This window comes from Peromyscus californicus, unplaced genomic scaffold (assembly GCF_007827085.1).
Source record: "Peromyscus californicus insignis strain IS unplaced genomic scaffold, ASM782708v3 Scaffold_6__1_contigs__length_162567912, whole genome shotgun sequence".
Lineage (NCBI taxonomy): Eukaryota > Metazoa > Chordata > Mammalia > Rodentia > Cricetidae > Peromyscus > Peromyscus californicus.
Genome location: NW_026294584.1, coordinates 149,587,816 through 149,615,336, shown reverse-complemented (window position 1 = coordinate 149,615,336; position 27,521 = coordinate 149,587,816). Strand labels below are relative to the sequence as shown.

Below are 27,521 nucleotides of genomic sequence, written 5' to 3'. Positions count from 1 at the left end.
ACACAGCATCTTCACCCTGACCCATAATGCTGCTTCCCCACACAGCATCTTCACCCTGACCCATAATGTTGCTTTCCCACACAGCATCTTCACCCTCACCCGTGCACTCTTCTTACCTAGCTTGACAAGGCGGAGCATGGACGTGTTGCTCCCTCTCTCGGTGCAGGCTGTGACAGAGAGGTTGTAGATGTCTCCTGGAGGCAGGCTGAGAATGGCAGTCATGACATTGCGTGTTACCTGCAAGATCATCAAGATTTGTGACTTCAATGAGGAATCAGTGAGCCAGCACCTCTCCCTTCCCAGCAAATCCACAGCTAGTAACTCCAGGGCTCTATCAAACAGCCCCTACTCTATGAGTTTACACAGCCACCTACAATTAACTTGATTATTGCTTGACTGGATTGTATAAATGAAAGCTGTCTTGAAGTGTACAATGCATATTAGCTTAAACTAAGAATTTGTAACATCTTCCCTTATTAGGAATAGTCATTACTCTGCGTCACCCCCACATAGTCACAGCAGCTTTTAGAAAAGACATTTACTGTGTGGTTCCAGAGAAACCTAGTCATGTCTGTACCTGTTGACTCTGCTTCCTGTCTTCTACAAAGCTAGAGGGGATCATATGGCCCAATTCTTACCAATGGATTGCAAGTGGAAGCCACACGGGTCAGGGTGAAGATGCTGTGTGGGGAAGCAGCATTATGGGTCAGGGTGAAGATGCTGTGTGGGGAAGCAGCATTATGGGTCAGGGTGAAGATGCTGTGTTGGGGAAGCAGCATTATGGGTCAGGGTGAAGATGCTGTGTTAGAGTTTAGGGGGTGACACTCCTCTGTGTAGATGAGCACTCTACATAGCAGTGGATTGGGCACAGAAGACAAAGACTAGGGAATCCCTCATCTTCTACTTTATTTAATCCATTCTCTTTTTGTTTGTTTTGGCTGCAATGGTTTATCTGTATCCTAATGAATACATGGTCAAAAAGCTGAATAAAGCAGGAGAGAGTAAATCAATATTCCAAAGGCACTCAGATATTTAGGTATTGGGGATAAGTGGTGAACATATTGACATATGTTAGTGGGGTTTGTTTGAAAATGTTTAGCATTCTGAAGAAAAAGCTCCCATTAGAACTTTGTTTACTGATTTTTGAGACAGGCTCTCACATGTAGCCTAGGACAGCCTTAAGCTTGCTATATGTTGAAGATGACCTTAAACTTCTTCTCACGCCCCCACCTCTTCAGTAACTACTACACTTAGTTCTCAAATCACAACTTTAATTATAAGTGAGATCGGCACTAGCAATGATTTCAGCTCCCTGTCAATGATTTAAAGGTAAGATTAAAGATTATCAAATACTCATGCAACCAACTGTTTGGATGCCTGATATCAGGACTCAAAGAAACATACACTCTTTTTAATTTTCTTCTTCCCTTCCGCAACCACCATCCAATGCAGCATTCTAGAATGGGACAGATCAGTGGTGTCATCCCCGTAGGTCCAACTGATGTACAGCAGGCTGTTGAAGTACTCCACAGAGGTGATGTCTGGAGCCACGGGGGCTGCAAGGAAGGAAAGAGGTATAACTCATAACAAGAGGCTAAAGACCAAGGTACTTCCCAGCAAAGCCCGAGATCCCAAATGAAGCTGACTTAGAAAATTCAACTTCACATCTCATGAGTAGATCTCAGAAACAAAAATGGAGGTCAGTGGTCCAGGTTGGGCATTTGCTATATTAGACCAACTTCACACATCTCAGACACAGTACAGCTGGATCTATCCTAGCCAGAGAGTACTAAGGTCTGCTCTCTAAATTACAGTTTCAAAATCCCTGAGATGTTTGATTGCTTGGGCATATTGGGTACATCACACAGTAATAAACGACATTGCGAAGGTAATTATTGCAACAATCTTGGAAAATTTGGGGTCTGTAATACTAAATCTTTCATTGTGGTGCATTAAAGGTGCTTAGGAGACTAAAGAACATCAGGAGAGATGGGAAGAAGCAGAAGACAACCACACTGGAAGGACAGACAACTGTCACTTCCCTAACGTAATATGGTGACTTCATTAGCAGAATCAAGCCCTGTGCTGTTGTAGAATATAAGTTTAAGATGTGTTACATTCGTTTATGCTGTGGAACATTTGTTTCATGATGCAAGATGTGTTGCATTCTTTTGCGTTGCATTTGTTTAACCCTGTGAAGCTGTGTTACTTTGTCTGCCTAAAACACCTGATTGGTCTAATAAAGAGCTGAACAGCCAATAGCTAGGAAGGAGAGAGAAATAGGTGGGGCTGCCAGGCAGAGAGAATAAATAGAAGAGAGAAGAGGAAGGAGCAAGAAAAGGAGGAGAGGAGGATACCAGGGGCCAGCCAGCCAGCTACAACAAGCCATGGAGTAAGAAGGAAAGGAAGGTATATAGAATAGAGAATGGTAAAAGCCCAGAGGCAAAAGGTAGATGGGATAATTCAAGAAAAGCTGGCAGAAACAAGCCAAGCTAAGGCCACACATTCACAAGTAAGAATAAGTTCCCATGTGTTTATGTGGGAGTTGGGTGGTGGGCCCCCAAAGAGTGAAGAGTGAAAAATCAACTACAGTATGCTTTTCAGAAAGTGGACTCTTAGTAAAGGCAGACATAAGCAGTAAAGAAAGAATAGATATTTAAAATCATACCCCAAAGCTTAAGTCTAGCATTGAGGTTATTTCTTTAATTCATATTCCAACACTTTAAAATTAAAATGTAATTTAATTTAAAATGTAATTTTTACCGAGGAAGAAAGTTTATTTAAACTTCATAGCACATAAGCTCTGAGAGCATACTCTAATTATCTTTTAAAGTATCCTAAAATTCTGAAGTTTTAAGGAACGAATATACAATTAAATTTAAAATGCATGTGCAAATTGGCTGGAAAGCAAGCACTTTGCCCCAAGACATGGCGTAAGATCAACCAAAATCTTTAAAGTAAAATTTCTAGAAATCGTAAGAATCATTTCCTTTAACAGGACACTAATAGGTGACATGGATTCTCAGGAGACAATTTCAAAACCTATTAGTTACTGAAGGACTTATAGCATGTGTGTGATTTACAACATCTGCATAATATCTACATGGAGCACATGTTTACATGCATGCCTGCACCAACCACCCATCTGTTTCTTGTGAAGTGTGAGCAGCCACTTCCTGTGTGTTTAACACAATCCCTATCAGCAATGCTCTCCCCTTATTGTGTGTCCAACAACACAATCCCTAACTATCAGCAATGTTCTCCAAATCCTGTGTGTCTAACAACACAATCCCTACCAGAAATGCTCTCCCCTTCCTATGACTTCTTGATAGCCTCTTAATATATTCCAACATACTTCATCATCTATAGATACCTGTAAATTGCTTGTTCAAAAATTTTTTCCTTATAATCTGATTTTGGTGAGGGCAAGAAATACTCAAAACAATCAACCTAGAAGTTGTACCTGCTCCTCCTCACAAGGCTGTGCCTTCAGATTTGGTACTTGTTGCTTTAAAATTTCGCATATTGCCAAAGGCCACAAGATGTCACTAGCTGTTTATTAATTGTTATTTGGTATAGTAACATAATTACTATGAATTTGGCTTTCAGACAAGTTGCCTAACCCAGATAGTAGATTGAGGTCTAAATAAGTCATTTTTAATTTAAATACTCTGTTTTTATTTCTTTTGGCAAGGGGAGTACTGAGAACTAAACCACTGAACTCAGAGCTTCCTGCAATCTGGCAAGGGCTCTAACACTGGGTCAGGCTGACTTTGCACCCTGTAGGCCAGGCTGGCCTTGAACGTGTGGTCCTCTTGTCCCAGTTTCCCAAGTAGCTGGGATTACTGACTTGCACCTCTCGGCCCAGTTTGCTAGTTTCCTTTTACACCATACAATCTGATAATTTGGATTAAAATTCAAAACAAAGAAAAGCAGTGCATGAGAATCTCATAAAAAAAAAATAAGATTCTTGTCTGAAATGGGAAATGAGTCAGGCAAAGAACTAAAGGGCTAGAATATTTACTGGTTTAATATATAAATATACACACATATGTATATGTGTGTGTACAAATGTGTGTGTGTAATTTAAATTTTTGTAGATCTGTGGTGTTTGGGAGGGGTGTGTGTGGGTGCGTGCATGCGCGCGTGGGTGTGTGTAGGTGGGCTTGCTCATGCATATGCATGCAGGGGCCAGAGGTAGAAAGGGATATCTTGTTATATTGTTCTCCACCCCCCTTTTTTTTCAGTGATAAAATCCTTCTGCTCCTGGAGCTCACCATTTCAGCCAGACTGGCTGGCCAGTGAGCCCTGAGATCTACCAGGCTCTCCAATGTTGGGATCATAGACACATCCAGCTTAGGTCCTATGGGTCTGAATTCAGATCTTTGTCTGTGTTCAGCAAACACTTCACCCTCTGAGCTACCTCCTCAGCCCTGCTAATATATTTTAATGATTTTTATGATATAGTTTAATTCTTACACTGTGATATTACTAGACCCATTTTTCAAATGTGAGACTTGAAAACAGTTGTGATAAAACTATAGACTTAATGTCAGATCGACTAAACTATTCATCAGGAAAAAGTAAATTTTCAAAGATCATATTGTTGGAGATAATAAATTGGTCACCAAGGCAGACAGCTCATGGAGACAGATTATGTATTTGAACTTGACATATCCCATCTAAACTGTTGTAAACTTTGCTCAAACCCAGGTATGTCCTAATTTTATTTATCTAAAAGATTTTGTTCTTATTTTTAATGTGTGCGTATGTGTGTGTGTTTGGTGTGTGTGTGTGTGTGTGTGTGTGTGTGTGTGTGTGTGTGTGTACATGGGGAGGGAGGGTGTGCATGTGAGTGCAGTGTCCAAAGAGACCAGAAGAGGGTGCCAGATCCCTCGGCACTATAGCTATGGGGGATTATGAGCCACCTGCCAGGGATGATGGGAACTAAACCCAGGTTGCCAGCAAAAGCAGCAAGCATTCTTAACTGTGGAACCATCTCTTCAGCTCCAGGTCATCATTTTAAAAGGCACACTGTGCTGCTGCAGACAGAAGCCCAACTCTTGTTAATTCACTATTACTGCTGCCAAGACTCTGTGAAGGGGATAGTCTAATCCATGAACTTTTTGCTCTATGGGCTTGTAGACAGGATCTTGGATAGTTCTGCTGCTGAGAAAAAGTTCAAAATCATTAAGATGATTCACTCAAGTGTGTGCAACCGGAGATGAGCAGAGCAAGGTCAAAGGCAAGTCTTTTTAAAGGTCACTGTCCTGTCTAGGGAGGAAAGGGCACTCATTCTCTGAGAGCAAATGTCCATAAAGCTAACCTGTAAGAACTAGTTCTATAGTGAAGTTTAATGATAGTTAAACATGTGTTTATTGATATAGTTTGAAAGCTGACCATAGAGTTTACCTAGTGATTGGTACTGCTTCCTCTGCCAGGATTGTCTCACTCACCCCTTCTAATATGACTGTTGGTGTATGGGACAGAAAGTGCACTGGACAGTGGCATGCCACAATTCATCGCCTCCACTGTTTGTCCAATATAGCTCTACATCCAAAGAAAGTTCTTGAACAATGTTAGTCCAAACAACAAGGGTCTGGTGCTTCTTTTATTTTTAAGATTTACTTTATTTTTGATTCTGTGTATGTATGTATCTGTGTAAGGTTATGTGCATGTGAGTGCAGGTGTCCATGGAGGTCAGAAGAGGGCATCTAGTCCATAGAGCTGGAGTTCCTGGTGGTTGTGAGTCACCTGGCTTGGGTGTAGAGGCCTGAACTCAGTTTCTCTGGAAGAGCAGCAAGTGTTCTTAACCACTGGGCCACTTCTCCAACCCCAAGTTTAGTGCTTCCTTAAGTGAATTTTCCATTTTCATTGTTTTCTAAAATTGTTGATGTAACTACACAATTTAAGGCTTGGAGGGACTAAGACTGACTTAATTTAAGCATCTAAACTTTGTGCCATTATATTTTGCTAAGTAGTTTGTTCAATAGAGAAGTTGTCATTGTTTCCAATGGTAGGCATTCCCCATCATCCTCTTCTGTGTCTTACACAGACCTGAGGCGTGCGGAAGTTAGCTTGCTCATGTTCATAGTGACCCGAGGCAAAGCCCCAGTGATGTGAATGCCTCTTCAGATGCCTGCAGCAGACTCTAGTACCATCAGTCGGCGAGTGCAGAAATGGAGTAAGAACAAGGAGATGAAGCACCCTCACAGATGTGATGACCTAATATGTAACATCCATCAAGTGGGCAGGGGAAGCTGAAAGCTCCGTTTACAGCCGCCAGCTCTGTTCTGATCGATTCTGGCTGGAGAGCCCATGTCAAGGGCAGTGACTGCAAATGAATAAAAGTCAAGGGCAGGAACTGTGCATTTTAAAACCACACTTTCAGTTTTAACGCTGATCAACTAAATCATGAAAGACCAGAATCAAGGATGTCTCTTTCATGAAGATGCCAAGTCAGTGATGAGTGACTGCTCCTTTCTGGTCATGTGATCCTTTGGTTCCTGCTCTCAAGATGGCATTCTGTCATGAGACCCTTTCCTCCAGTACTCACCTGTTATGAAGCTGATGGTGGAACTGTCACAACAGCTCAGTTCTGGATCTCCCCATGTCACCATGGTTACCCGGAAGTTGTAGTACCATGCTGGCAACAGATTTGCTATTCTCTGGATAAGGATGGGGGAAAAGTCAGGAGACAAATGACTAGGAGGAAAACAGTATTTATGGAGTTGATTTACATTCCTTGGGTCATGATAAACATTAACAAACAATTTTTTTTTGTTTTCTTTTTCTACGTCTTTAGAATTATTTTTGAAGTGAAATGAGCCATAAATGAAATGAAATGAGATATATATAATTTAAAAAGATGATTCAGAGACAGATAAATATGGGTATTACTTCACCATTTCCAAGGTTATACTGCACAATGAAGTTTCACTTATTTATAAGTGTCTGCACACATGTATTTCCCTGTTTCCAGGATAACGGAATAGTATTCTAGCATGATGACAAGCAGCAATTGTATGCTTCATGTGTCATGCGTAGGTAGCCTACACTTTGCAAAATGAATCTGGTCTCAGAAAGAGCAATTATTACCTAAGCTTTGAAAGCTGTTTCCAAAGGGTTAGCAATATAGGTATTTAACAATCTGTACATGCCAAGAGGAGTCACAGCTAGAGATTGACAGTGTCAGTCAACTGCTGAAGAGCAGAGGGAAACCTCTTGTGTTGATCGGAAAGTCAGTGTGGGGTGGTTCTGCTCTGATTTGAAAAAATTCATTAAGAGAAAAATACCAGCAGGGGTGAAAGGTAGTTGCATAATTCTCTCTCTCTCTCCCTCTCCCCGCCCCCACCCCGCTGTGTGTGTGTGTGTGTGTGTGTGTGTGTGTGTGTGTGTGTGTGTGTGTGTGTGTCTGTCTCCTCTCTCTTCCTCTTTCTCTCTCCAAAGACAAAGACAGAATCTAAACCTAAGAGAAAAGCAAAGCCTTGGACTAGCAACCAAACAAGAGGCAAGAGTGGCCTGAATGCTTGCCTTCACGCCATCCCAGCACTTTCAAGGAAGTTCATGGTCATCCTTGAATATGTGAGGCTGTCTCAGAAACAATAACACAGGACAAAACTAAATTAAACTTCTTTGGCTACTTGAGGCTGTCTCAAAAACAACAACATAGAACAAAATTGAATTAAACTAAATAAAAACCAACAACAATTAAAAATAAACAACAACCCAGGGCCTTGAAAACAGCTAGTTACCTATGCTTACTTCCAAAATGACCTAATTTACAGATGACTTTCTCTAACATACTTGTGACACAGGCATGACCATTTACACAGGAGTGCACCAGCTGGCTAGGGAGGATTACCACGGATGCCGTTAAGGAGACAGTCGCTGCTATTTCATAGTAGGTTGTCCACTCTGAGGTCATGGTGGTTGGGTTGAAATAAAACATTTCAACCACATATTTTCTGAAGACTCCCAAGTAAGGTCGGGTCCAGCTCAGCACTACTGCCGTGGGACCCAAGGGGTAGAGCATCAAATCCTTTATCCCAGTGGGAACTAAAAGAGGAAGGGGTAGAGAGTCAAGAGAGAAAATGAGGAGGGGACATTAGTGTCTTCACAATGGCTTCAATACTGAACAATCAGGACTGTCATTTTCCTAACACCATCCTGAAAAACCAAAGTAAATATATTTACCTTCGACTCTTTCTCCTATGTAGTAAACACAAGGATGTCTTCCAAACATACAATTCTGCTTATTTGATGTAGTCAGCCCTTCACATCAGCAGGTACTAGAATCCATTGATTTAATTCAATGAACAATGGGTGTAATAGCCTTTGTGGATGGATTTAATATGCCCTATGGACTGCCCTCTAAGCCTTACTGTTGAGTGTGTGTGTAATCACACACACTTAGATCCACATCCTCAACCTCCCACAAAATTGCATCTAAAAATGAGGTCTTCTAAAAGTTACTTCTTTCTAAACAGCATAATAAACTTTGTATAGTATTTATCCTGTACCAGATGTTATAAAAGATTGACCCAGCCATGGCTGAAGTGTAAGGGAAGGTAGCCATGAGTTATATGCACACAAAGAACTAGAGCGTCTGACTTTGGGCTTCAGCTCCATGTGTGGGAAGGCATTCCCTGGAAGTTATCTCCCATAAATATTGAAAAGCTTTAAAAAAAAGAAAAAGAAAAAGAAAAGTTTATAGTCTAATTCAGGAATCTTGAGCACATCCTCATGACCCTCCCACATGTAATGAATTCAGCCTGAAGACTGCACCTTTCCCTCCAGTAGTCTGGTAAAGATAGATCATTATTTCTGTGGCTAACAACTTACCAATGGCAAATGTCACAGGATCAGAAGGTGGCCCAATCAAAGGGCCTTTCCTTAGGTACATCACAACCTGGTACTGGGCACCGGGAACCAGATTCTCAATAACCGGTTTGCTTGAGTTCACCTTAAAACAAACACCCAATAAGATTTATGTAGAGCTAGGCTTTCAGAGTGTGACACAAAAGCCATACGAAGTTGCTAGAGTGTAACAGCTGACTTGAAATTCAGTATCTTTTCCTCATGCTGAGGAAGGTTAGATTTCAAAATTAGGATGATTTATAGTTTATGTGAGTTCGGAAGGAGACCCAGGACACTCAAATTCCGTGACTGGATTTAATATGTCCCATGGGCTGCCCTCTATGCATCACTGTCGATTGTAACCACACACACTAGAGCCGCATCCCCCCAGAACCATAATCAAATCAGGAATATCATGAGGGCAGCCTGACATCCTAAATTGTAGTGTCAGCTGATGACATGCCAAGATCAGTGCAGAATTGTCTTTAGTCTCTCATCACTTAGAAGCATATAATATCTAATTATAGAGATGGAAATGACCTAAGAGATTATCTGTTCCGATTTCTGATTAAATAGATAGAGAAGCAATGCCAGAGAATGGCCAAGGTCAGATTCACCACTGGGAGGAGAAGCCCAGTGCTGGGACCTCTAATCTGTGCTCGGGGCAGGTCAAGGTACAATGTGAGCACTCTGCAAGTCTATTGTAACCTTATAAAATGATGTCATAGAGAGTGTGTCTCAGTTATTTTGTTTTGGTTATGTGACCAGTGTGATTCAGAGAGAAATAGTAGGAGCATACACTGAACAAAGTGGATTTATTAAAAATGAATGTGGGCATATACGGGGTTGATGCTTCGATTCAAGGTTAAGAAGTGAGTGGGTTTAATGTGAATGTGTGTACGTTGTGTGCGTGTATACACATTTGTATGAAGTGTATGTGTGTGCCTGTGCACCCATGTTTGTATGTGTGGAGGCCAGAGGCTATTTTCAGGTGTCTTTCTCCATCACTGCACATTATTTTTGAGACAAGGTCTCTCACAGAACCTGGTACTCACCATTTCCTAAACTGGCTGGCCAGTCTCTGCCTCCCAGAGCTGGGATTACAGGGCTCTGTTACCCTGTCTGGCTTTTTGCGAAGGGTCTGAGGATCTGCCTCTGTCCTTGCACCTTTGTGTCAGGTACCTTACCCTCGGAATCATCTCTCCAGTCCCAGCTTTGATGTTAGTACTTCTAATATTCAAGACAGTTTAACTTTGGGAGACAAACTAGTTCTCTTCAGATTGCTTGAAATGAAATTCCAATTCTATTAGTACAAACACAAGGCTTTATTTATACTTTACTTACAACTGTCATCTTTGTTTCCTCATTATTCTAATGTAAGTGATAACACGTCTCAGAGTTGTGGGATGCTTAGACCAGACCATAAGACACATTAGCTCTTAGGATCAATTGTTCTGGCTTCTGGGGTACATAAAATGGAAAACTTCTATAGGAATGAACTAAATTGATGGATAATGATTTCATTGGCAATTTGAGCTGTGTTTTTTTAAGTCTCATTAAAATTTTAAGGATAAACAGTACTCGTGACTTGAATTTCAATGTTGTGTTTCAGAAGCTGGTATGTGTATTAGATGTACCATGATTTGATTAGAGTACAGCCTACTCTATCCCCCAATGGGTGTGGCAATTAGAGGGGATTATGCTGGACTAGTTTATTAGTACCTTCCCCTTCTTTGCCTATTTACACCCTTTTATGGTAGTATTTTACTCATATCTAGATTTATTTACTAGAAGACTTATAGTCAAAGTTACCCAGCATGGCTCTCATCTAAAGAGACAAACTTGTGAACAAAATTATATGCTGGGCATGGTGGCACATTGCAGAATACTAATACTTTGGGAGGTAGAGTCAAGGAACATTAGGAGTTCGAGGCCATCTTAAACTATATAGTATGTTAGGGACCAGCATGGGCTATGTGAAATTCTGGTCTCCAAAAATAAAGTAAAAATAAAGAGAGACAGTGCATGTTGTGCATGACAGAACAATACTGTTTTATTAAAATTACATTCTATGTGACAGAACTAATGTTTACTCAGTGGATCAGTTGTTCATCCAACACGAGAGCAAATGCAACAGATTGGCATCTTTCTCCTCCTTTCCCACAAGTCTCAGCGTTCTAGATTACTCCCTTACATATGCATAACAACGTGCTGTTGAACCACATGTGTGTGGGATGTTAGCAACATCGCTAGAGAGTTCTAGTTTTGCTCTGACAGAGCATTTTAGACATCTGACACAGTTGTAAATGCTCAGTTGGCTCTTTAATCACTCATGTTGCTATTTAGAATATTTAGACCAAAGTAAGACACAAACTGTGCAGTTTGTTCCAGGATGATGCTGTCACTCTTCTGATTTGACAATATTTGAGGCAGCACTTGTTTCTAACTGTTCATGAACACTCTAGTCGCGCCACTTAAATACACAGCAGTCATAAACCCACCCTAGGGACATGATGCCTTTTAAATGGAGTAGAGACGTGAAAAAAAAATCATATTGCTTTATAAAAACAACAGGAGAACAATGTCACTGCAAACTACCTGTCTTTATAAAAAATATTAGAAACATCAATCTACCCACCCCTTGGATCCTTAAATATCTGTTGAGGTGTAAATCTATATTTACACCTTAATTCTCTGTTGTGGAATGTTCCTTCACACTGTGTGAAGATGTGTCACTGTGATTGGAGTTGAATGGCCAATAGCTGGGTAGGAAGAGGTCAGGCAAGACTTCCGGGGACAGAGAGGTCTCGGGGAAGAAGAAAGGCAGGGTTGCCAACTGGATGCAGATGAAGTAAAACATGTAGGAGAGGAGGTAAAAGCCATGAGCCACGTGACAGCACATAGATTACTAGAAATGGGTTAATTTAAGTTATAAGAGCTAGTTAGAAACAAGCCTAAGCTAACTAAGGCTGAGTTTTCATAATTAATGGTAAATCTATGTGTTGCTTTTTTTGAGCTGGCCGGCCAAAGAAAAATCTGTCTACAATACTCCTGTGCCATTTTTCTAATGAATTAATCACTAGCCAACAAACCAATCAATATTGAATTGATGAATATAATATAAAATTAATGTATTAATAAATATAATATGATATGTGATGTATAATTAATACAATAACACATATAATAGCTAACAAATCTTTCCACTTCATTCATATCCATTCTATAATTCTTTTTTCCCTTGCTGGCTTGCTCTTCAATCTCAATGACTCCACTACATTCAATATGTCTCCCCGCCCCCCCAGGCACTGGCTCTGCCTGTCCCAACTGAGCTGAACGCACAACAGGAAAACAGTAAGGAGAACAGTTGGAAGAAGCACAAGCGGTCGGTCGGATGAGATGAGCATGAAGGTCTCCCCAAGTCTGAGGTGGTCCTACTTCACACTTACGACGCTTCCCTTGTTAGCTCTTTAGTGCACATTCGTTTCAGTCTGTGGGCTTTTCTATTCCGAATCCAGAGAGCTACTCCGTCACTCTCCCCTGAACTGAAAGACACCCAGCTAAGCCTGGATAGCAGCAAAAGTTGACCCTTCTTTTCCTCTTTTTTAGTATCTTTCAGACACTATCTTAGACATCAGCATTGTTCACTCTTATTAAAACCCTCTGAGGTAGGATTGATTTCTCCCAATATCACAGATGATGACATCAAGAAGTACATGAGGGGGTTACAATAGTTAAGGGTATACTTCTGTCCCTCTCAGAGGACCTTGGTTCAATTACCAGCACCCACAAAGCAGTTCACAACCACCTGTAACTCCAGCCCCAAGGGATCTGTTCTGGCCTTTGTAGGCACCAAGAATGCATGTAATGCACAGAGACACTTGCAGGCAAAACACCCATACACATAAGATTAAAGAGGTGGGGGGGGGGCAGAGACAGAGAGTTAGAGAGAGAGCTGCATGGGGAAGATCACTTGGGTTCTCAGAGCTGATAACTGTGAAGATCAAGCCTGAAACCCACATTTAGGTGATGTTGTAGTTGGTGCTCTAGACTCTCAAATTGGCTCTCTCTACCACATTCCTATCCCACAAGGCAGCACAAACTGTCCACAGGACCACCTGTGAAGACAGAGCATCCTGGGGAGTGGGCCCTGCTGTGCCACCCGCAGCTCTGTGGCTTCCAGGAGGTCCCTTACATATCCTGCCTCTCAGGCCCATCCTTTCTTCCTTCATACAGTTGAAAGGCTGATATGTCCATCCATGTGCTTTTGTTTCATTATTATGCACTCGAGCAAGCAGTTAAACAGCATTCATGGACCAAGGCAGATCCAATATAAGAATTATAAGAATGAATATGCATGCATATCTCCTGTGGCACTCATATCCCTATTCTGACATCAGCGGTAGTGTGCTAAGTCTTTAGAGAAGATAGATGCTCAGGGCACATTTACTTTGGGTAATTAAGAAGATTTCTTATAGAACACAGATTAAACAGTGATTTCATGTTCAGCATCTCTATGAATGAATAGTTCCAGAATGGTTGTAAGGAGGATTCGTTTCCATGCAAACTCATATGAAGAATATGTGCTTCTGATCAGGACAAATGGAAATCATTGTAAGCACTCTATTGAGGAGGGAGACCAGACTCTTCCCTTCATGAAATAAGGACTCAGGTCTAATTTGTTCGTCTCCAGCACTCCACACAGGCAGCACTTTACATACAGAGTCACACAGACATCAGTGGACCCTGATGGGCAAAGGACAGACAGTAGCAGAGTATCTCAGGGAATGACCTGGCAACAGGAGAAGCAATCCTTCACAGACTGTAATGATGATGATTAGACACAGCTTCAGCAACCCCAATCTGAAAACGCAAAATCCGAAATGATCCAAGATCTGAAACATTTTGAGCCAGCATAGCGAACTTCACATTATAAATGTTTATGTCATGAGCAAACTTATTAAGATATCGCTTAAAGCTGCCTTCAGATTATGTGTGGGGCTGTATATGAAACGCAAATGAATGTTTGTTTATACTACAGTTGAACCCCAACATAGCTCATTATATATCCACAAATATTCCAACCCTCACCACAGCTCCATGTCTGAAATACTTCTGAGCCCAAGCATTTTGGATAAGTAATTTTATCCTGTGTTTGACTCGGGACCACTTTTATTTTAGAGCTACAGGTAAATCAGTGTTCTGTGTCTGGATTTACATGGCACAGAGGACTTCATGTTTGTACAGCACGTGCTTTGTCAACTGCTCCATTTACCCAGCTTCTCTTGAGACTGAAAAGAAAGTATTCACTAATTTACTTATTTATGATTTATTTATGCATGTATCCATGTCTGTGTGAGTAGAGTAGGCACACATATCTTTTTTGGCACCATGCATGCCTGTGCCCATGGCAGCTAGAAGATGTCATGGGAGCTCTCACCAGAGTGGGCATTACTGGTAATTTCTTGATGCCTGGCTTGTTATGTGGATCTTAGGTTCTGAATTCAGGCCCTCATGATTGCACAGGCAGTGATTTTAACTGATGAGCCATCTCTGCAGTCCTCTTGAGACATTTTGAATTTAGTTTTCCCATCTGAAAATTATGTGTAAGTGCATATATGGTGTGTGTGTGTGTGTGTGTGTGTGTGTGTGTGTGTGTGTGTGTGTGTAGGGGTCATGGATCATGGATACTGAGGTTATAACACTATGACAATCCCCAGAAAGTCTTGTGTTATTTGGGAGGACACCTGGAATGCTGGGCTGCTTCTCATACTCTTAAACATCAGCCTCCTTGCCCATCTACAATCTTTAAGGGCTTAATATTATGTTTGGAGAGAATGGTGTGAGGATCCAGTTGGACAGGTCTTTTCTGGATTATTTATAACTTACAGTATCTATAAGAACCCTTGCTTTGGGCTCCCAGGAGAAAGATTAATAATCTGTTCATAATCTGTTACATTAGAAGGGACAAGAAGGAAATGTATCTTGGACAGTTGAGTTCTAGGTCACTGTGAAGGAGATATGTTTTCCCACCCTGGTAAAGTCAGTTATGTTGGGTACGTTCAGGGAAGGAAACTAATGAGCTGAAAAAGGAGCTCTAGCTAATCGGTTTAGCATATTTTCTCCTTAATTTGATGGAGTCAAGGGGTGGGTTCAGCCTCTAGGAATGGCTTATCTCAGCATTCTGAAGCTTTTAGTTCTCCAAAGTCCATGAATCCCAAATCAATCTTATCAACTTAGAATTTCTCACTCTTTGAATTTCACAGATGCCTAACTTTCCCAAGAGGAATGGATATGTCTCAGATGGTCACCACAGGAATAGAAGTCACCCCCACCACCTCTAGGGAAGAAAACGAAAGCTAGATTTTAGGGAACTAGCACAGGGCCCCGCACTAATGATTGGCTGTAGGTGTCCGTGTCTAGCCAATCACGAGGCCACTAATTTGCATATCCTTTCTGCCTGCCCTACTCCTCCCTGTGGCTGTTTGGGTCCCGATTCTCCTTCAAAACTCTTAGTTGGGATTGGTGAAGAGAAGACTGTTATAGTTTATAAACTTTAGCTTTTAAACGTGTTTTATTGAGTCCACGTTACTTTCAAAGTTACAACAGAAGTGGAAAAAGGCAACGAACACCAAACCCCTCTAAGAGGCTTCTGCTCGGCTGTCTCCTCCCTAGGTAAGTGTTTCTTTGACCGCTTTTGATACTCCTGCCTCACGATCCATATTAGGACACCGCCAGGCCCTCCTTTTGTGAACTCGGAAGCATCATCAACTGCTAGTCTGGGCTTCTGAAATGAGGCGCACTCATTCTGCACTCATTTTTGGTTATTCTCACTAGGTCGTGACAGCGCTGCTCTGCAAGACTGGGATGCTTCAAACTGACCCCAGACTCCAACATCTCTCCAAGCTCTCGACCCATAGTAGGCACTCAGCAAAGTCTCTTGAGTAGGAAATGGAAGTGATGGGAATGTATTCTCTGACAAAGGGAAAGAAGAGAAGTGAACTAACCAGCCATGCCCACTCATTTCCTGACTCCTGGGGTGGCTCTTGCTGATGTCACTCCCCACATGCCTGAGGAGAACTCGGCAAGGCTTGGGGGAAGTTTCCATCTTGCATCACCCCAGGTTGAGTTTCAAGCGGCCTTCAAGCACGAGGACAAACACACCACCAAGGACTTGGTGGTGTGTTTGTCCTCGTGCTTCTTACCTGGGTGCAATACTGCTTCTCCAGCCGCTGGCTCTCCTTCTGTTTCTGGCAGGTCAGTGACACCACAGACACAATGGTGCTGTTGTAGTTCTCCTGGGAAGATGTCCACGACATCAAGGCTGTAGTTGAGCTTAAGACATGGACACTCACATGCTGTGGCTTCTCAGTCAGCTCTTCAATCCATTCTCCTGTGGGGCCTGGACATTGCAAATCACAATAAAAGGGAGTTGTATACTGAGCTGGTTGAAATAGAAGATTCTAGATTTAATAGTCATTATGTGTTGTTGTTGCTGCTGGTGGTGGTAGTGTGTGTGTGTGTGTGTGTGTGTGTGTGTGTGTGTGTGTGTGTGTGTCCTTACAAAGAGACTCAGAGGAAGACTAAGACTAGCTTGATTACTCTGTCCACCTTCTGGCAGCTGTAGCTCTCAATTCTACCTCCTCCCCTGTGGCCCAAGCAATCGTAGTGTCAGCCGCAACACTCATAAAAACAAGCTCACTTTCAGTTGTCAGGAACATCTGAGAATATTCCAGTGAAATCTTTATCAGACAGAGGGTGTGACACTGTGGCATTTCATCAGTGTTTATAATTGCTCTGCTAGGTGGATCTTTCTAGAAATAATCGCTTTGAGCTCCAAATCAGCCACTACTATAATCTTATGGAAACAAATGAAATGTTGCAGCAATAGAAACCAAGAGATGGGCTGTGGCTGCATTAATGAAATGGGAACAGGCTGGCTGGGTTTCAGAGGGACCTAAGTCCTGGGTGATGTTTGAGGCATGGGGGAGGGGTTGTATTATGGAGCTCTTGGTGGAAGCACCCATTTGGGCCCTTTCAGTTGCCTCTGATGATGCTCTTTCTCATATCTATGATAAACATTCTCCTCCACCACACCTGGGAGAAATCATGTCCACCTTTCCTTCCTTCTTTCCTTCCTTCCTTCCTTCCTTCCTTCCTTCCTCCCTTCCTTCCTTCTTTCCTTCCTTCCCATCTGTTTGCAAACTGACTTGTAGGGAGCAGGTGGCTCCACTAGAGAGTATGGATGTAGATTCTGTGTAAACAGTGTGAGTGAAATAATACTGTAAAAGTGATGCGAAGACAAAGAAATAAACTCTTTACAGTCAGGCTCCATTTCAAACACTTACATATTTTAACTTGTTAATTCTTATCACAAATCAGTGAGAAAAGTACTGGTCTTAAATCTCAAGTTTTGATTAAGAAACTACCGCAAACAATGCTGATATGAACATAGCTGAACAAGTGCTCTTATGGTGTGGTTGAGCATTTCTTGGGTATATGCCCAAGAGTGGTATAGCTGGATCTTGGGGGAGATTGATTCCCAATTTTCTAAGAAAGCGCCATATTGATTTCCAAAGTGGTTGTACAAGCTTGCATTCCCACCAGCAGTGGAGGAGAGTTCCCCTAGCTCCACATCCTCTCCAGCATAAGGTGTCTTCAGTGTTTTTGATCTTAGCCATTCTGACAGGCGTAAGGTGGTATCTCAGAGTTGTTTTGATTTGCATTTCCCTGATGATTAGGGATGATGAGCAATTCCTTAAATGTCTTTCGGCCATTTGAGTTTCCTCTGTTGAGAATTCTCTGTTTAGTTCTATAGCCCATTTCTTAATTGGACTGTTGGGCATTTTGATGTCTAATTTCTTGAGTTCCTTATATATTCTGGATATCAGTCCTCTGTCAGATGTGGGGTTGGTGAAGATCTTTTCCCATTCTGTAGGCTGTCGCTTTGCCTTGTTGACCGTATCCTTTGCTCTACAAAAGCTTCTCAGTTTCAAAAGGTCCCATTGATTGATTGTTTCTCTCAGAGTCTGTGCTACTGGTGTTCTATTTAGGAAGTAGTCTCCAATGCCAATGCGTTCAAGACTACTTCCTACTTTCTCTTCTAGCAGGTTCAGAGTAGCTGGATTTATGTTGAGGTCCTTGATCCACTTGGACTTAAGTTTTGTGCACGGTGATAGATATCGATCTATTTGCAGCCTTCTACATGTTGATATCCAGTTTTGCCAGCACCATTTGTTGAAGATGCTTTCTTTTTTCCATTGTGCACTTTTGGCTTCTTTGTCAAAAATTATATGTTCATAGGTGTGCGGATTAATGTCAGGGTCTTTAATTCGATTCCATTGGTCCACATGTCGGTTTTTATACCAGTACCAAGCTGTTTTATTACTGTAGCTCTATAGTAGAGCTTGAGGTCAGGGTTCGTGATGCCTCCAGAGGTTGTTTTATAGCCAGAACATGGAAACAACCCAGATGCCCTTCAACTGAAGAATGGATAAACAAAATGTGGTACATATACACAATGGAATACTACTCAGCAGAAAAAAACAATGGCATCATGAGGTTTGCAGACAAATGGATGGATCTAGAAAAAATCATCCTGAGTGAGGTAACCCAGACTCAGAAAGACAAACATGGTATGTACTCACTCATAGCAGGATACTAGACATGAAACAAGGATGAATTGTCTGCTACTCACATCACCAGGGAGGCTACCCGGAAAACAGGACCCCAAGAAAGACACAGGGATCGCCCAATGACAGAGAAATGGAATGAGATCTACATGAACAGCCTGTTTTTTATGTAAAAAATGGGAATGACGGACATGTTCCTCCAAGCCAGGCATAGTGGAGAAAGCTTCTGAACCCTAGCTACCCTGCAGGGCCAGGCAGACAAATGCCAAGATGAAGGTCCATCTGGGCTCCATCAAGAGTCCAAAGCCAGCCTGAGTGGCTTAGGGAGACTCTGTCTTAAAATTAAAATATAAAAAGGAACTGAGGATGTAGCACAGTGGTAGAGTGTTTGCCTATCACACAAGGCTTTGAGTTCAGTCCCCAGCACTGAAAACAAATGTTCTCTTGATAAGACCATGGGGAGACTGATGTAAGGATGTACTGACATTCTTATCTTTGGGAAAGTCTTCAATTCTGCATAAATATACATCATAATGCAGTGACATGTATATAAATCTTGATGTTATTACTCTCATCAGAATGGACTGAAAACACTATTTAGCTGGAGTGTATTCATCTATCCAGTAAGTATGAGCATTTGTGTCTACAGTCTGGTATATTTTTTAAACCAAAGGAGCACATACACTGTATTAGGCATCTATGCATTTAAATAGACTATTTTAAGCACTTAAAATATCATCCTTTCATTGGCAAAGGAAAAATTTTCATTCAAATATTGAAATAAATCTCTGAAATAATCACGTGTATGAACAACTCTGGCATATTGACAATGGCACTTTGGGTCTTGTTAAGAAGAGAGTTGGAGGCCAGAGAGGTGGTTCAGAAGGAAAGGCACTTACTGGGAAGTCTGACGGCCTGAGTTTGGCCCTTGGTCCTATACGGTGGAAGGAGAGAACTGATTCCCATGAGTCCTCCTCTGATTCCACAAGGGAATTGTGGTATGTGTGTATGCCCCACCCCTACCAAACACACAGAACAAGGAGTTTTATAATCTCTTTAAGAATAAGAATATATGACAGAAAATCTAGATAAATCTCTCATTCTAAGTTCTAGGTCTTTGGTCTGTACTGTGAAACCTACTTGAAGCTACAAGAAAAGGAAGGCCGCCATGGCTGCCGCCATTCACGGAGTTTCCACGGCAGCCATCAGCCCGTGCTGTGCACTTGGGCAAGGTGACCTCCTGGTTAGCAAGACGTTTTAGACTCATGGGAAGGCTGAAGACTCATCTTGGTGTTCTGTCTCAGGTGGTCTCATACAGAAGCATTTCCTATATCTGATATTCACACCCGGTAATTCCCAGTGTCCTTTGGTCCCTTTGAAGGCTCTAGAGGCCTCTCAGTGGGGGCATGCTTCATTCCTTTAGTGTAAACGTGGGAAGATTTTTTTAATGTGTTTAAGCTACTAAGTGAGCTGATCTCCTGCCTCTGCCTACCTACCTTTTGTAGTTTATTTGAAGTAAGGTAGTATTTGGCCCTTAGGGAAGAGGGCGCATGTTATACAGACTTGTTTGGGGACAGCTACCTTTAATCTATGCTTTCTAACTTTGATTTTGCTCATGTAAAGGTACATTTAACATCTGATAAGCTAGTGACTGGTTTTTAACCTGTGGACTTCCAGTAACCATAGTTTGTCTGAAGAGGAAGCAGATGCTTACATGGTTCATGCAGTTTCTACTCTGCTGTCAAAGCTCACAGAAGAGTGAGAAGCCTCCCCTCAACTCAGTAGTGGGCCTTGAGGACTCTGTCTCCTCCTGCCAACTGTGTGGAGACCACGAAGGTTCAAATCAGCTGGAATTTTCTGAGCTCTCCACAAGTTCAGGACTCTAATAAGATTTTCCCCACATAATCCTATAATACTAAATTTCATTACAGCCTCAAACAAAAGTCATATTTCCCAAACTGTATGTGCACATCCTTGGAGACATGGTTATAGCTGGTGTGGAAGGTTAGTTTAATAAATGTTCAATTATCACTACAGTGGCCCCAAAAAAAAAATCCTATAGTTAACTCCTGGGGCAGATTTGTTACCATTAAACATACATGTACTTCCTTTCATGCACAGCGGCCTCTCCTGACCTTGAGGAATCCCCAGGACCCCTGAGGCTGGAGAATAATTGACACTCAAGCATCATTAACCTCAGCAGTTTCATTGTTCTAGCTCCCCTGTACGTGCAGGATCATCCCTTGGCTACTTACTGATATAAAAGCTGAGTGACTTCGCTGACTGGCTTTTCCGAGTCTCACAGGCTCCTGAGGAGCTAAAGGTTGTCACCGAGAGCTTATATTTCCCAGGTTCCTTTAGTTCTGCAACAAATTCATGGGCTTCTTCATCCACTGTCAAATAGTCAGTAAAGTTCTCTGGATCAAATGTCAAAAAAAAAAAAATTAGAATACCCATGAATTGACACCTGGGAGGGCCTAGGATATAGGCAAACTGATTGAGTTTGTAAAATTTATTATTGCATTTCTTTCTTTTTTCCAAATTCAACTATACCTCCAAGATGAAGGCACTGTAGATGAGAAAAGTCAACTCAAATTCAAATTGTGTTTCATAGTACTTTAAAATATCAGACCTAAAATATAGTGCCCAAATCCATCACTCGGATTCGTGGTATTCGACACCATACCCACCTAATAGAATCGTGTACTCAAGAGAAATGGACTTTGAGGGCAAGACAGCACTCACTGCCCTCCCTGTATGATTTCTGTAAAAGACAAGAAATAACTAGTATTCACTAAATACCTTACAAGTGTCATGTAGCATCGAATAATTTTTTTAAAACACTGGCTTACTTCTAGTTTAAAAGACATGTTAGTTTCTCTCCCTTCATCTATTTGCTCCTGCACTGTAAAAGGTAATATTTATTCTAAGCTGCCTCTATGTCTGCTTCCTGCTGCTTAGTATTTCATTTGAAGCTGTTTCTATTATTTGACAACAACAATCTCCAAAAAAAAAATCACAACATAGTCAGATAAATACATGATTTAATTGAACTTTCTTGAAAATAGGCAGCAATAAAGTGTTTTGAGTTACAGAATACTCTGTTCCATAGAGTAAACGGAGGAACAGAAAAACAAAAGATTACTTGGAAACAAAGAGGTAACTCAGTCAAATGAGGACTTGGCTTTGCTGGGGGGAGGTCTCTTGCTCCACACCTTGGTGTCTCTATAAATACCCTGGGGCAGAGACAGTCGGGCCCATTGGAATAGGTTCCAGGCCCTCTCGAGGCTATCCTGTATTTTCTATCTGTTTATCTCCACAATCTAACTCCTTCTATCTAATATTTCCTGCCGCTCTCACTCAAGAAAACTCTGGGGAGCTTTGGGGTTGATGGGTAAATGCCCCACACCATGCTTTGACTCTGTTTTCATAAATTTACAGAGTATAATAAATTATAATATATGAGTCTGGTGGAGATGGTGGCACAAACTTGTGATCATAGCACTTGGAGGTGAAGTCATGAAGGCCAGAAGCCCAGGATCATCCTCAGCTACATGTCAACTTTGAGACTAGTCTGGGCTATATGAGACCCTGTCTCAAAAATTAGGACACACACACACACACACACACACACACACACACACACACACACACAGACACACACACACAGAAACTTACAGGCCCACATATCTTCTCTCTCTTTCTCATATGTGTGTGTGTGTATATATATATATTTCAAATGATGGATGAAATCAAAGCATAGTGTATTGACTATGGTGGGGATATGATCTCCTACATATTTTCCATTTACTATCAACTTGTTGGGGCAAATTTGATCACCAGATCCAAAGGCCACATTCCTTCTTACTCAAGCTGGCCAAGGAGTACACACATCTAGAAGAAGCAGTCACTTCCCAGAAGACTCTTCATCACATGTCTCTCAAGTATGCATGTAAACAAACAACATTTCTTAAGAATAGTCTATAATATGTTTGATGTTGAAAATCACCCAAATATTAGAATTCTGATCTAATCTATGTATTTTGGTGTTCTGATTTCAGGCCCTATGGAATAGTCAATTGACTATTAGATTTGACTGCATCTGTCCGTCTCCCTCCCTGAGTTCAGGTCTCTTCCTTTGGTGCCATTTGCTGCTCCCCCTCCCCACTGCCTCACCTTCCCTCTCTATGAGGATATTGAATCCGTCGAAGGCTGTAGGAGGTTTGGGTGGTAACCAGCTCAGTGTCATCTGCACGGGGAAGGCAGAGAAAGGGTCAGACGTGGGCTTCTCTGTCCGGCTGAGTGTGGTGTCGCTGTCATAGTCCATGGGCAGCACACTGACAAAGTCCTCCTCGTTCTCAGGGGCCGCAGAGGCGTTGTCCCACCAGTAGGGCTGAGATGTACTTTCGTGGTCAGTGCTGTTGGGGTCAGGCCAACCCGAAGACACGTTGCTGGGGGGAGTCTCCGGAGTTTCTTCAGGGAAGTGGAAGAGTCTGTCCCTTCCGATCGGATTTTGCAGTTTGATGAATGAGTCCTCGGGGAAGCTCCCACTTGGCTCTTCCCAGTTGTTCTTGTTCAAGTTGACAAAGTGAACAGAGATGTTTCGAGGAGGATATGGAGCTGGGGAAGAGAGTTTACATTTTCAAGTAGCTCTGAACTGAATATTCATTTACTCTTGAGTCCAACACAGACTTATCAAGTACAGTTTAACTTTCCTTCTAATACACAAATTTTAAAACTTTTCTGTAGTGTGTGTGTGTGTGTGTGTGTGTGTGTGTGTGTGTGTGTGTGTACCCACATGCTTCATATGGAGTTTGCAGGATCATTTGAAAAAGTTGGATCTGCACTTCTACCATGCGGGGCCAGGAGATTGACCCAGGTGGCTAGTCTGGGTGTCAAGTACCTGTACCAGCTGCACCTCTGGACAGCCACAGAGAAAGTATTATGAAGGACAAATGTGGTTGTATATAAACTTCTAACATTTTGTACATAGTATACATATTTATTTATACCTCCTTAGCACGTGACCAGTCACATTGCAAATGTATTAACTTGTGATACTGTACGTGTTGATGTGGTAACTGAACTTCTTCTCAAGCTTAGTTGTATAAGTGTTCCTTCATTTACAACAATGTGACTTTAGGAAAACATGTGTCTCTGTCCCCGAGTAGCTTAAAAAATCAATATAATTTACTTGTAGCTTGTAGAATATATGTTCCCATCTCTGAAATGCAGCTTATGAACACACAGGAACAATGGATTACAGAAACATGTTTTCTCTACCGATAGCAAATCATAAAGACAGCTGGTACATTCTCTGCTTGCAACAGTCTCTAACTGTCCATCAAATGGCTCCTCAGATACCTTCTCCAGGAACTTTTAGGAAAAGATCCATCTCCTGCTTCTTTATACTGTTAAACACCTTCCTAGCTCTTTTGTGACACTGATTTCATTCTGTCTTATGTCACTGCCCTTTGTGTCAGATAACACCATTTCTGGGGACAGATTACCTGTCTCATTGGCTTTTTTTTTTCATTTTTCTTAGAATTAGAACAATGTCCAGATTAAAAAGAGTCATCATCAATGTGTCTTTACCAGAACAGAATATGAAAAGTACAAATAGAATTGTCAGCATCAGCATAAGGTGAATCAGTTGTTCAGTTGAGATTCTCCTGTCTTGATGAAATTAAATGGGTATCCTGATGCAGAGTTCCAGACAGAAAGGGTCTTGGGTGGTCTGTCCTGATGAATCCGCATCCCCATGAGAAGGGGCTCTCCAGCGTTATTGAGCACATTAGGCACATTCAATACTAGTTAAGCGATGAATATTTGATAGTATGTGTTTAATTTATGCGTTCATTGCTCTAGCCATCTATTCATATCATAAAAGTTCTTCTGTGTTTTTTTTGTGGTTTGAGAATTTCATGCATGAACTCAGTATATTTTGATCATATCCACTCCCATTCCTTGCCTCCAACTCTTCTCATACTCCATAATAGTTTTTCATATTACTGATGCTACTAAAATTAGTGCTGACATCTTTAAGCATACCTGAGTCTAACGTTTTCTTTCAGTAACTAATTATCTATACTAGGATGTCTGCCATCTGCTTTTCTTCTACGTGGACATTGGTCAAGGTATAGAAGAAGTAAAAATCTATCAGATCCAGTTAGGTGAGTTGATTATAACTTTTAAGACTACCATCTGTATTTTTTATTTGATTATATAAAAACTAAGCTTACATTTATTTACTTTAGATTTTTCTTCTGGAATATTTTGCTTAGATATCTTTAATAGGGACACAAATTTTGTTTTTGTTATAAAAATAAATTCTTCCTTAGCTCTGCGACAAAATATTTCTTAGACACCCAGCAACATCTAATTTAGCTATTTTCTCTTGAAGTTTGATTCCTCTGAAGACTTACCCGTTCTGTGTTGCTTGGGTTCATGGCTCACACCACTGTACTCCACAAGTGTACTTTTATTAAAAGTTGCCTCAGATACCAGCTGGAAGGTGACGTTGCTGTAACATATTCCTGGTAGCCAGTGATTAAATACTGTTTTCCCTTTAAAGAAGTCTGTGAAGGGAAAGATCAGTTACTTTAAAATTAGGAGCTTCTTAATGTCACATACTTGGAGAAAGTCCCAGTTGATTTTAAATATCCATAGAATAACGTTTTCTTCCATGTCTGGCATAGTCAGTAAAAAAGAATTGGAAGGCTAGAGATGAAAATTTGAACCTGTGCCCCTAATCCTGAAAAGTTCTTTTTTTCTGTCAGCATTCCTCACATGATTTGACACAATTAAAATTAATTTTTTAATCCTATGAATGTCCCGAGTATGCAGGGATTATGGAGGTTAGGTATATATTAGTTCTTTATTAGGAGGAAAAACAAGTATTTTGCCACTTATGGCAAAAGAAACAGGAAATGTATAAGGAAGGTTTTTCTCCTGAAGAAAATGTCTTATGTAGAATGTTCCTTGGTTTACCTGATGATTGGTCACATAGGAACCCAAAATGCCACCTTTTGCTTGTGAGAATAATTTTGGAACCTCTCCCACAGAAGAGAAGAAAAACTGCCCACTGGCTACGGAAGCCTCGAGCTGTCCTGCCCTGCTGTGGGTGGTGTTGTCATGAAATAGTCTTGACTGTATTTCCTGGAGCAGACATACTGCCTTTGGCAAGAATAACTTATAATTCAAACCAATTTGAGAATTTCTCATATTGTATGCATGACTTGCCATTCTCAAAGAATGAACTTGACGTGGTAAGACTTCTCACAACAAGATTTTCTTGAATCAATAACTTTTTCTTAATGGTTCACTCATAGGTCAAGTAGTGAATTACAAAGACTTTTTAGAGTAAGCAAGACCATCCAGAAAGGTCTGCACAAAATTAGGAGTCGTCATTTCTCCAGCCTCCTCCTGCCTCTTACCTTTGTACAGCATTGTTCTGAAGTCCCTCCCTTCCCAGTAGCTGATGTTCACTCTGCTGAATACGTTGTACTTTTCTGGATAATGAATTTCAAACAGTACTCCTGTTTCAGGAGAAGGCTTATAGTCATATATGGAGACACTGGTTACAGGCAAAGGTTCTGCAGAAGGAAAGAGAGGTGAAATAGAGAGAGAGGGGTGGAGCCATCATTAATTCATGAACGTACAGTTGCTCTGATGCAGTCTTACTCCCGCTTTTACAATTACATTTCCTCCTCGAAGAGCTCCTCTTAGTCTGAGCAGTAATTAACAAAGCACGTTTTAGATGACTTTTTCTGCTTTTCAAATAGCTCTTAGACTCATCTTTCAATTTCTCACTTGCAACAGCATTGGAGGTTAGGAAGCACAAATATTAACATCTCAATTCAATAGATGAACATAATGCACACCTGCAGTTTATATTGCCTGTCATATGCAATTTAATAGGTTTTGTGGCAGCATCTGTCTGTACCAGCAAATGTTTCATTTTCCTTTTCCTTGTGCCAACAAAATTAGATATCAATAATAGACAGGTAACAAAAAGTATTTTTGACTGTAGGCAATGATAAATATTTATGTGATCATTTTTTTCTTTGTGTGAATTTTGCAGTTTTCTGTTATGAATAAGAATTCAAACCATTCAGTGTTATGCATATGATCATTTATATTATGTATATCAAGCCTTTTTCCCACAAAAGTTCAAGAATATTCTTAATTTTTTTGGTTTTAATTTATTGTGAAACATTAGAATCACACAGTTTAAAAAGCCCATGATTTGTTCTTATACGACCGATACATAACATTCTTATATAACTAAACAGTTTCTCTTTACTTCCAAAAGAGCTAGTAGATATATTTTATTTGAATAATTTTATAAGGAAGTATTTTAAGGGCTAGAGAGATGGCTTGTAGCCTAAGAGTGCCTACTGCTCCTGCAGTGGACCTGAGTTCCATTCCCATTACCCACTTTGGATGGTTCACAACTGTTTGTAACTCTAACTTCAGGGGATCCAGTGGCCTCCTTGGGTACCTGCAGTCATGTGCATATACCTACACACACACACACACACACACACACACACACACACACACACACACACACACACACATACACACACACATACACACAAAATTAAAAATGAATCTTAAAAAGGAAAAAATGATTGGTTTGGCATCAACTACTACTATATTATTGAGAAATAATTTTGACTCAGTTTTCAAGCTAAAAGTTTCTTACCTAGAACATCTGGAGCTTAAACTAAAGCAACATTATTTGTTTAAATTCTATGCTTGTAACATGAATTGCTAAATGATCTTTTAATTAAAAAAAAAAAACCAGAGCCAGATATCAGGTAAATGCTGAAAGACCAGAGAGACAAACAGACAAGCCACAGCCACATCTCATGAGTCCTCTGACTGAACACTTCTGAGTCCTCACCCGAAAGGCTTCAGCCTGAAAAGGCCTTTAATTCCTGTCTCCTCATGCCTTATATGCCTTTCTCCTCCCAACCATCACTTCCTAGTGCTGGGATTAGTGGCGTGTATGCTTCCTAAGTA

The 27,521-nt window shown here is 41.1% G+C and overlaps 1 protein-coding gene across 1 annotated transcript in view; it reads right to left on the bottom strand.

Annotated features, from left to right (window-relative positions):
• Positions 1-27,521, bottom strand: part of Ptpro (protein tyrosine phosphatase receptor type O) — a 213,685-nt gene that overhangs the window by 64,161 nt on the left and 122,003 nt on the right. Inside the window, exons 3-12 of the mRNA XM_052719820.1 lie at positions 25,928-26,086; positions 24,917-25,069; positions 22,668-23,111; positions 20,747-20,908; positions 16,065-16,261; positions 8,845-8,965; positions 7,865-8,058; positions 6,557-6,668; positions 1,405-1,556; positions 117-237 (exon numbers count right to left, since the gene is read on the bottom strand). Coding sequence (XP_052575780.1) covers positions 117-237; positions 1,405-1,556; positions 6,557-6,668; positions 7,865-8,058; positions 8,845-8,965; positions 16,065-16,261; positions 20,747-20,908; positions 22,668-23,111; positions 24,917-25,069; positions 25,928-26,086 — 1,815 coding nt within the window. The remainder of the gene's footprint in view (positions 1-116; positions 238-1,404; positions 1,557-6,556; positions 6,669-7,864; positions 8,059-8,844; positions 8,966-16,064; positions 16,262-20,746; positions 20,909-22,667; positions 23,112-24,916; positions 25,070-25,927; positions 26,087-27,521) is intronic.